The sequence below is a fragment of the Synchiropus splendidus genome, chromosome 1 (assembly GCF_027744825.2).
Source record: "Synchiropus splendidus isolate RoL2022-P1 chromosome 1, RoL_Sspl_1.0, whole genome shotgun sequence".
Lineage (NCBI taxonomy): Eukaryota > Metazoa > Chordata > Actinopteri > Syngnathiformes > Callionymidae > Synchiropus > Synchiropus splendidus.
Window position 1 is genome coordinate 1,448,910 of NC_071334.1, and position 10,432 is coordinate 1,459,341.

A 10,432-nucleotide genomic window follows, 5' to 3' on the forward strand; every position below is an offset into this window, starting at 1 on the left:
TTCCTGTCCACATGCGCACATGGGTGTCGCTGCTTGACACATAAATTAGAATAAAATTAGCAACGTCTTTGCGCCACGCCTCACTACACACTCGTATTTCATCAAGAGAAGCAGAATTTGAATTACTAAAGTACTACGCCGACGCATTAACTGTATTTTAACCTTATTTTATATATATCACTATATTTGACTTGTATTCAACAATTCGGATGTTTTAACAAGATTTTGTTTTGTTTGATGAATCGTCCAAAGGAAACTTTTGTGATGGTCACCTTGTTTATTTGTTCATCTTATAGCCTGTTAGTCCTTCTTGTTTATTTATTTTTCTCTATCGACACCTAGTGGACATTTTACAAACATCACTGATTGTCACAGATTTCAGATAAAATAATTGGATCTTTCTGTGCAATTTGCACGCCGTTTTCTATCTTGACTACGAGGTCTCAGTGGTTAATTTGGTTTATTGCAACCAAATAAACAACAGGACAAACGTCTTTTTCATTGAATCACAACTTTTCTGAGGATTACATTGTATTAACAAAACATGAAAACACACCAACATTATTTATAAATGACTAAACTTGTTTTATATACAAAACGTCGTAGGCAAGATAGAAAACTGCGTGCAAATTGCACAGAAAGATCAATTATTTTATCTGAAATCTTGTTAAAATATCCGAATTGTTGAATACAGGTCAAATGTGATATATTTAAAATAAGGTTAAAATACAGTTAATGCGTCGGCGTAGTACTTTAGTAATTCAAATTCTGCTTCTCTTGATGAAATACGAGTGTGTAGTGAGGCGTGGCGTAATGATGTTGCTAATTTTATTCTAATTTATGTGTCAAGCAGCTACACCCATGTGCGCATGTGGACAGGAAATAACGTCTTGAAATACCAATGTGCGCATGCGGACAGGAAATGACGTCATAAAACTGAGCCCTGGAAGCAAACCGGGATGAAGAAGCAAATAGGGCAGTGACACCCCGTTTTGCTTCCAGGGCTCCGTTTTATGACGTCATTTCCTGTCCGCATGCGCACATTGGAATTTCAAGACGTAAATTCCTGTCCACATGCGCACATGGGTGCAGCTGCTTGACACATAAATTAGAATAAAATTAGCAACGTCATTGCGCCACGCCTCACTACACGCTCGTATTTCATCAAGAGAAGCAGAATTTGAATTACTAAAGTACTACGCCGACGCATTAACTGTATTTTAACCTTATTTTATATATATCACTACATTTGACTTGTATTCAACAATTCGGATGTTTTAACAAGATTTCAGATAAAATAATTGGATCTTTCTGTGCAATTTGCACGCAGTTTTCTACCTTGTCTACGATGTTTTGTATATAAAATAAGTTTAGTCATTTATAAATAATGTTTGTGTGTTTTCATGTTTTGTTAATAAAATGTAATCCTCAGAAAAGTTGTGATTCAATGAAAAAGACGTTTGTCCTGTTGTTTATTTGGTTGCAATAAACCAAATTAACCACTGAGACCTCGTAGGCAAGATAGAAAACTGCATGCAAATTGCACAGAAAAATCCAATTATTTTATCTGAAATCTGTGACAATCAGTGATGTTTGTAAATTGACCACTAGGTGTCGATAGAGAAAAAGAAATAAACAAGAAGAAGGACTAACAGGCTGTAAGATGAACAAATAAACAAGGTGACCATCACAAAAGTTTCCTTTGGACGATTCATCAAACAAAACAAAATCTTGTTAAAATATCCGAATTGTTGAATACAAGTCAAATATAGTGATATATATAAAATAAGGTTGAAATACAGTTAATGCGTCGGCGTAGTACTTTAGTAATTCAAATTCTGCTTCTCTTGATGAAATACGAGCGTGTAGTGAGGCGTGGCGTAATTTTGGCGTAACGTTGCTAATTTTATTCTAATTTATGTGTCAAGCAGCTGCACCCATGTGCGCATGTGGACGGAAATAACGTCTTGAAATACCAATGTGCGCATGCGGACAGGAAATGACGTCATAAAACTGAGCCCTGGAAGCAAAACGGGATGAAGAAGCAAATAGGGCAGTGACAAGGGCAATGACAACACCGACAACTGATCTCTTCTCGTGTATGTCAACATGAAGAGGAGAGTCATACATTTTTAAATAGAACGGTGTGAAACAGCGGCCCCTACAGGAGCGACGGTAAAGACCCCGCCCCGTTCGCGTGTCCCACTTGAACCGGAAGTCGATTGCCGAGCTCGGGGAAAAGCACAGCTAGCCTCTCCGGAGCGATGGCGAACCGAACTGTGAAGGATGCGAACAGCATACACGGGACAAACCCGCAGTACCTGGTGGAGAAAATCATCCGGACCCGAATCTACGAGTCCAAATACTGGAAGGAGGAGTGTTTCGGCCTGACCTGTGAGTGGCGCCGGCGCTAGCATGGAGCTCATGCTAGCGCTTGTTGCTTTTGTTTCCTGTGGCCTCGCGTGCGGCGCGCAGCTTTACTGCGCTGCTCTGTGGAGCTGCTGAGTGTAGTGGCCTCTCGGCTTCAGTCCGCACCAACCAGAGCAGCTCCAGACCTTCTGCCTTCTCCCGCAGCCGAGCTGATCGTGGACAAGGCCATGGAGCTGCGCTACATCGGCGGCGTTTTCGGGGGAAACATCAAGCCCACTCCCTTCCTCTGCCTGACGCTGAAGATGCTGCAGATCCAGCCGGAGAAGGACATCATCGTGGAGTTCATCAAGAACGAGGATTTCAAGTGAGCGAGCACGGGTGTGAATGGAGCATGAACATGCGGCAGGGGCTGAGCCTCCGAGGCGGACGGTCAGCTCATCAGGTGCAGACTGTCAAGGTCCCCTGTCCCCTGGTGGTTCCGGGGCCACTGTGGCTTCGGCTGGAGGTTTGCCTTCTCTGGGTGCTTCTTCACTCCAGGGTTTCCGCTCCTTGAGTCCAGCCGCTCGCTCACTTCCTTGTAGCGCTGGGGGTCATGGGGCTCGCTGCTGACCCCTGCTGTGTCCCGCAGGTACGTGCGTCTGCTGGGGGCCATGTACATGCGGCTGACGGGGACGGCGGTGGACTGCTACAAGTATCTGGAGCCGCTGTACAACGACTACAGGAAGATCAAGACTCAGAACAGGAACGGAGGTGAGCGGCTCCCAGCCACGCCCACCTCTGCAGCGCCACCCACCTGCGCCCTGTGTTTCCAGAGTTCGAGCTGATGCACGTGGACGAGTACATCGACGAGCTCCTTCACTCGGAGAGAGTGTGTGACATCATCCTGCCTCGCCTTCAGGTGCGTGGGCGTGGCCCCCCCTCCCCCTGCAGGAGGCTTCATCCGTGCCTGTGTTGCAGAAGCGGCAGGTCCTGGAGGAGGGCGAGATGCTGGACCCCAGGATCAGCGCTCTGGAGGAAGACCTGGACGATGTGGAGAGCAGCGAGGAGGAGGATGAAGAGGACGAGAAGGTGAGTGGACCAGAGCAAGCGGCGGCGGGTCCAGAGGTGACGGTGCCTTTCTGCTGGCAGCCGGAGAGACTTCAGAGCCCGGAGCCTCACCGACGCAGCTACAGGGACAGCGACAGGCCGCGGCGCTCGCCGTCGCCCCGGTACAGACGCAGCCGCTCCCCCAGAAGGTGCCGCTCACACCCCTCCTCTGAACCCCCCACCTCTCGTGTTAGACGCGCTAACCGTCTCCCCTCCCCACAGACGCAGCCGGTCCCCGAAGAGACGCAGGTTGGTGCCGCGTCTGTTCTGCTGACCCACTAACCTTGTTCCCCGTGACCCGCTAACCTTGTTCCTTGCGCCGCAGCCCCTCCCCCCGCAGGGACCGCCACCGCAGCAAGAGTCCGCGCCGGCACCGCAGCCGCTCCAGGGAGCGGCGCCACCGCTCCAAGTCTCCAGGTAGACGGAGCGAACGTATGAGCCTCCGACCTCTGACCTGCTCTGACTCTGCTGTGTTCTTCACCAGGTCACCACAGAAGCCACCGGCACCGCAGCCAGTCCCAGGAGAGGTGCGTGTGCCAGGCTCTTGTCGCCGCAGGGCTCGTCCTCACATGTGTCTCTGTTGCAGGAGCTCGAAGAAGAGCCACAAGAAGAGTCGGAGAAACAACTGATGCTGCTGTGTGTTGTCACTTTTGTGTTTTTATTTGGGCCTAGACCAAGTCTGGGACTTTGTACAGGAATAAACTCAACTTTTACAACACGTGTGTGTGCGTGTGTGCGTGTGTTGGACTGGAGGGCTGTCCAGGGTGTCCCCACCTCTCACACCTTGTAGCTGGGTCTGCTGCTCCGTCAGCTGGAGTCATGTCCAGGTCGGAGATGAGGCGCAGGGCCAAGGTCTTGTTCGCTGAGCCAGAAGCCCTGCACCCGCCTGTGCAGTGAGCCGTCGCTCTGCCAGCACTCTGTCACCCACGAGAGACTCGGAGGAGAGCTGCAGCATCTCAGTGAAGAGCTAGAACCAGGAACCAAAATTCAGCCCAACGACCTTGTAATCACAAAATGTTCTGGATATTTTCCAGGCCATTTTCACTCCACAGCGAGTTTGTCATCTGTACAATTCTGTTCGTTTCCTGTTGGCAGCGGCGCGTTTTTCCTTTGCGGACCTTACGTCAGCAGCGTAAAGCCGCGCGCCATCTGCGTAGTGGCGCTAGTAATGGCGGACGACAAAGCCTCTGCGGAGCTACACCAGGAGGACGCTCCCGTCCGACGTGAGTAAAGCGCCCGTCTCCGGTCGTTGACTCGCCCGTCCGCCGCGCGAACCCTCCTCCATCAGCCTCTCGGCTGCGTGAGTTCGTCCAGAGTCGAGTTCGGCCGGTTTTTGCGTTTGAAACTGCCCAACTCTCCGAGGGCCTCACCGCGGAGCTCCGCCGTAGGACCCAAACAGTCCTCGGCCAAGAAGCGGGAAACGCGGCCGTGAGCGGTGCGGCGCCCCGGGACCGTAGCGAGGAGCCGCGGCTCGGGGGTCCGTCGCGATCACCGTGGCTCCCGGGGTCCGGTCGTGGACCGGCCCGGCGGAGTCAGGGAAGCGAGCTCTGACTGGTTCCCTCCTGTCGTCTCACCCGCAGGGGACTCGGACGGGCCACCCGCCGGACCCACGGCGGCACAAGACCCTGCGGGCGACAAGCCCTCCGCCGCCGCTGCAGGTACGGCCGCGCCTGAGTGACGTCATCAGTGCCAGTCACCACCTTCCCTTTCAGACAGACACGTGTCCATCCAGAGCAAGCTGGAGGGCCTGGAGCTGCTGGTGGACCTGGGCGGAGGTGAGCGGGCGAGGGTGGGAGGGGCGTGAGGCCCAGACTGACGGCGCGATGTCCCACTGCAGCGGGTCGCAAGTCGTGCCCGCTGTGCCCCGAGGAGAAGTTCAAAGCCTGCTACAGCCACAAGCTCCGGCGCCACCTGCAGAACCTGCACTGGAAGGTCTACGTGGAGTTTGAAGGTGGGCGCTGGAGAAGAGGCTCCAGGGCCGGCGCCGTCACCCGCCTCTCTCCTCTCTCTTCCAGGTCACAGGATGTGCATCTGCCACCTGCCCTGCAGGGGCCCCAGGCCCGGCCCGGGCTCGGACCAGGTGTGTCCCGGGGGTGGGGGGGGAGGGGAGAGGCCCGTCTCCTGACCCGCTGCTCACTCTGGCAGGTCCCGGGGAGACACGGCGCCCACTACCACTGCGTGGTGTGCGCCGTCACCATTGCGCGCAAGACCGACATGGTGGGTCACCTGAAGCGCCACGTCAACAAGGGCGAGACGGAAGCCAGCTACACCGGGAGCTGCGGCGCCACGCCGGACCCCCCAGGTACTGAGGCCGCGCGTCCTGCCCAGCGACTCGTCCTGCCTCGTCACTCATGACTAGCCGCTCGTCCTGCCTCGTGACTCTTCATGTCCAGTGACTCATAACTAGCCGCTCCTCCTGCATAGTAACTCTCCATATCTGGTGACTCTCCACATCTAGTGACTCATCACGTCTAGTGACTCATCACATCTAGTGACTCATCACATCTAGTGACTCATTAGTCTAGTGACTCATCACGTCTAGTGACTCATCAATCTAGTGACTCATTACGTCTAGTGACTCATCACATCCAGCGACTCATCACATCTAGTGACTCATTAGTCTAGTGACTCATCACATCTAGTGACTCATCACATCTAGCGACTCATCACATCTAGCGACTCTCCATATCTAGTGACTCATTACGTCTAGCGACTCATCACATCTAGTGACTCATCACATCCAGCGACTCATCACATCTAGTGACTCATCACATCTAGCGACTCATCACATCTAGTGACTCATTACGTCTAATGACTCATTACGTCTAGCGGCTCATTACGTCTAGCGACTCATCACATCTAGCGACTCATCACATCCAGCGACTCATCACATCCAGCGACTCATCACATCTAGTGACTCTCCATATCTAGTGACTCATCACATCTAGTGACTCATTATGTCTAGTGACTCATCACATCCAGCGACTCATCACATCCAGCGACTCATCACATCTAGTGACTCATTAGTCTAGTGACTCATCACATCTAGTGACTCATCACATCTAGCGACTCATCACATCTAGTGACTCTCCATATCTAGTGACTCATTACGTCTAGCGACTCATCACATCTAGTGACTCATCACATCCAGCGACTCATCACATCTAGTGACTCATCACATCTAGCGACTCATCACATCTAGCGACTCATCACATCCAGCGACTCATCACATCTAGTGACTCATCACATCTAGTGACTCATCACATCTAGTGACTCATTAGTCTAGTGACTCATCACGTCTAGCGACTCATTATGTCTAGCGACTCATCACATCCAGCGACTCATCACATCTAGTGACTCTCCATATCTAGTGACTCATCACATCTGGTGACTCATCACGTCTAGTGACTCATCACATCTAGTGACTCATCACATCTAGCGACTCTCCATATCTAGTGACTCCCGGCCAGAGCCACGGCTCCCTGCGGAGTGAGTCACGGCTCTCTCTCCGTGTGACCCCCGCAGCTGCGACTGACCAGGCCTGTGAGATCATGAAGGAGCTGGGGACCAACGTGCAGCTGGTGCCCAACCACAACACGCCCCTGAAGAGCGACACGTACTTCAACCGCAAGATGAGGAACAACAGGTGAGCGGGCGGCGGGCGGGACTTGGCGGGAGAGTGACGGGTGCGTGTGGCTGCAGGCAGCTGGTCTTCTGCTCGCTGGCCGTCCTGGCTGAAGAGCGCCACCCGCTGGAGTGTCTGGACGCCTTCGGGGCCACAGGTGAGAGCGGCGCTCACAGGGGCGGCCGCAGCGCTTCTGACCGATCTGTCCTGCAGGGATCGCCGGGCTCCAGTGGGCCAAGCACTTGCGCGGCGCCGTGCGAGTCACCATCACCGACATCAGTGACTCCTGCATGAAGATGATCAAAGAGAACTGCAAGCTCAACCACATCCGGGTGGAGGGGGCGGCCTGCGGGCCCGAGGGGGACGAGGACGCGGTGGCGGTGGCCACGGTGGAGGTGGCCAAGATGGACGCCAACGTGGTCATGCACCTGCGGCCCTTCGACTACATGTGAGCGCCGCCCGAGTCACCGACCTGAAGCAGAGCGCCGCGTCGAGTCTGGCCTCCTCTCTTCCAGCCACCTGGACCCCTTCGGCAGCGCCGTCAACTACCTGGACGCCGCCTTCAGGAACGTCCGTAACCTGGGCATCGTCTCCGTCACGTCCACAGACACCGGCTCGCTGTACGCCAAGTCGCCCAACGTCACGCTGCGCCACTACGGCTGCCACATCGTCCGCACCGAGTACTACCGGGAGCTGGCGGCCCGCGTGGTGCTGGCCAGCGTGGCCCGCGCCGCCAACCGCTGCAACAAGGGCATTGAGGTGCTGCTGGCGGCGGCGCTGGAGCACTTCGTCCTGGTGGTGGTCCGAGTCCTGCGAGGCCCCACGCAGGCCGACGAGTCGGCCAAGAAGCTGCGCAGGCTGGTGCACTGTCAGTGGTGCGAGGAGCGGCTCTTCCTCAAGCTGGGCAACATGGTGGACGGTGAGTACACTCACTTGTGCTGGTGGCTCCTTGGTCCTCGTGTGGAGTCCTTTCACGAGTCGTTGCTCGGCGTCTTCAGTCACTGTTTGTCTGGAGAGCATCGTGTCGAGTCACCAGTGGTATCGAGTGGTGTTGCGTCACCTGTGGTGTCGAGTCACTAATTTTGTGGAGTCACTAATTTTGTCAAGTCATCAGTTTTGTCAAGTCACAAATTTTGTCGAGTCATCAGTTTTGTCGACTAACTAGTGGTGTTGAGTCACTAGTGGTGTCGAGTCACTCGTGCTGTTGAGTCACCAGTGGTGTCGAATCACTAGTGGTGTCGACTCACCAGTGGTGTCGAGTCATCAGTTTTGTCGAGTCATTAGTGGTGTGGAGTCACTAGTTTTGTCGAGTCACTAGTGCTGTCTACTCACCAGTGGTGTTGAGTCGCTGGTTTTGTCGAGTCACCAATGGTGTGGAGTCATCAGTTTGTCGAGTCATCAGTTTGTGGAGTCACCAGTGGTGTGGAGTCACTAGTTTTGTCGAGTCATCAGTTTGTGGAGTCACCAGTGGTGTGGAGTCACTAGTTTTGTCGAGTCGTCAGTTTTGTGGAGTCACCAGTGGTGTGGAGTCACTAGTTTTGTCGAGTCATCAGTTTGTGGAGTCACCAGTGGTGTGGAGTCATCAGTTTGTGGAGTCACCAGTGGTGTTGAGTCACCAGTGGTGTCGAATCACTAGTGGTGTCGACTCACCAGTGGTGTCGAGTCATCAGTTTTGTCGAGTCATTAGTGGTGTGGAGTCACTAGTTTTGTCGAGTCACTAGTGCTGTCTACTCACCAGTGGTGTTGAGTCGCTGGTTTTGTCGAGTCACCAATGGTGTGGAGTCATCAGTTTGTCGAGTCATCAGTTTGTGGAGTCACCAGTGGTGTGGAGTCACTAGTTTTGTCGAGTCATCAGTTTGTGGAGTCACCAGTGGTGTGGAGTCACTAGTTTTGTCGAGTCGTCAGTTTTGTGGAGTCACCAGTGGTGTGGAGTCACTAGTTTTGTCGAGTCACTAGTTTTGTGGAGTCACCACTGGTGTGGAGGCGTCAGTTTTGTGGAGACGTCAGCGGTGACTAGCGTTGAGTCCTGTCTCTCCTCCTGCAGACACGCTGCCCTGCACGTGTCATGGGACTCTGCCGGGGAAGACGGCGGTGCACTTGGGTCCCCTCTGGTGAGCTCTCCACGCCTCCTCTCCAGCCTGACCCCGGCCTGACCCCGGCGTGACCCCCGTGCCTGCAGGTCCGGCCCTCTGTTCAACACCGGCTTCCTGCGGCGGATGCTGTCGGCGGCGCTGCGGCACAACATGACTGACATCCTGCCGCTCATCAAGACGCTCGTCGCCGAGTCCGAGTGCGCCACGCTCAAGTCCCTGGTGGGCGGGGCCTCCACAGTGGAGTGCGGCGTGGTGATCAAGACGCTGCAGAGCGAGGAGGAGTGGGCGGAGCACCCGGGTGAGTCCCTCTCCAGCGGGCGGCTGGGCGCCGGCTGAACCCGCCTGTGGCTCTGGTGCAGGGAAGAGGAAGACGGGCGAGGAGTCGGGGAGCGTGCTGAAGAAGCTGAAGGCCGAGGCGGCGCTGGAGCACCCGCCCTTCTACTACAGCATCCACCGCCACAGCATCCGCGGCATGAACATGCCCAAGTGAGTGAGTGGCCGCGGCGGCGAGGGTCTCCAGGTCCCACTGGGAGGAGGGAGACCAGATCGCCTGAGAACCTTTGGACGAAGTGGAGAGAAAGAGAAGAGCCGCGAGCAGCTGGAGGTCACCACCCCTCTCTCTCTCTCTCTCCCCCCCAGGCTGAACAAGTTCCTGCAGTACCTGACGGAGGCCGGCTTCAGGGTCAGCCGCACCCACTTCGACCCCACCGGCGTCCGAACCGACGCCACGCTGCAGCAGTTCAAGGCCACTCTGGCCAAGTACAGCGCGCCCACCTGCACCAGCCAGGCCGCGCAGCGCCCCTGAAGGCAGGGAGGAAATCGGAGCCAATAAATGTTGTTTGTGTGCACGCTGGTGTTTTCACCTTTGACCTCAGTGGCCGCCCGTGTGCGAGTCTGAAACCTTTCGCAGAGACCTGAGAATAATTTATATATATATACATCTAAAAACCGTATTGAATCGACCGGAACACGCGGGTCCGTCTGTCGCGTCTCACCAGCAGGGGTCGCTCGAGAGCAGCGTAAACTCAGCGGACGAGCGAGTGAACGTCGCCGCCGCCAAACGCGGCAGAAGTCGCTCGCGATGACGACATCAGACTTCCAAGAATGTCCCGCCAGTTTCGACGGCAAAAGCGGCTCACCTGGTTCCCCGCGGTCGCCACGGTAACCGCCGCTGAAGCGCGGACCTGTTGAAGGCTGACGTCAGCGCGTGTGTCGGACTGAGTGATGAGGAGGAGGAGGAGGAGGAGGGCGGCTCCTC

At 54.8% G+C, this 10,432-nt stretch overlaps 2 protein-coding genes across 4 annotated transcripts; both read left to right on the top strand.

Annotated features, from left to right (window-relative positions):
• Window positions 1–2,022: 2,022 nt before the first annotated feature.
• Window positions 2,023–4,171, top strand: prpf38a (pre-mRNA processing factor 38A). Its single transcript, XM_053854615.1, has 10 exons — window positions 2,023–2,394; window positions 2,575–2,734; window positions 2,999–3,120; window positions 3,183–3,268; window positions 3,328–3,438; window positions 3,499–3,605; window positions 3,679–3,705; window positions 3,782–3,873; window positions 3,941–3,983; window positions 4,043–4,171. Exons 1-10 carry the CDS (start codon window positions 2,265–2,267, stop codon window positions 4,083–4,085), a joined length of 921 nt encoding a protein of 306 aa, XP_053710590.1. The 5' UTR covers window positions 2,023–2,264; the 3' UTR covers window positions 4,086–4,171.
• A 440-nt stretch (window positions 4,172–4,611) lies between these two features.
• Window positions 4,612–10,417, top strand: trmt1l (tRNA methyltransferase 1-like). Of its 3 annotated transcripts, none has more exons than XM_053854579.1 (14): window positions 4,612–4,679; window positions 5,037–5,114; window positions 5,169–5,231; window positions 5,294–5,407; window positions 5,472–5,536; window positions 5,602–5,758; window positions 6,982–7,102; window positions 7,159–7,238; window positions 7,295–7,529; window positions 7,597–8,000; window positions 9,126–9,192; window positions 9,261–9,472; window positions 9,534–9,660; window positions 9,814–10,417. In XM_053854579.1, the coding sequence occupies exons 1-14, from the start codon at window positions 4,625–4,627 to the stop codon at window positions 9,977–9,979; spliced, it is 1,944 nt and encodes a 647-aa protein (XP_053710554.1). In that variant the 5' UTR covers window positions 4,612–4,624; the 3' UTR covers window positions 9,980–10,417. The 3 variants fall into 3 exon arrangements, with proteins under 3 accessions (XP_053710554.1, XP_053710564.1, XP_053710546.1); XM_053854589.1 differs by having other exon boundaries at window positions 5,173–5,231; XM_053854571.1 differs by having other exon boundaries at window positions 5,173–5,231; window positions 5,294–5,536.
• The last annotated feature ends 15 nt before the right edge of the window (window positions 10,418–10,432 follow it).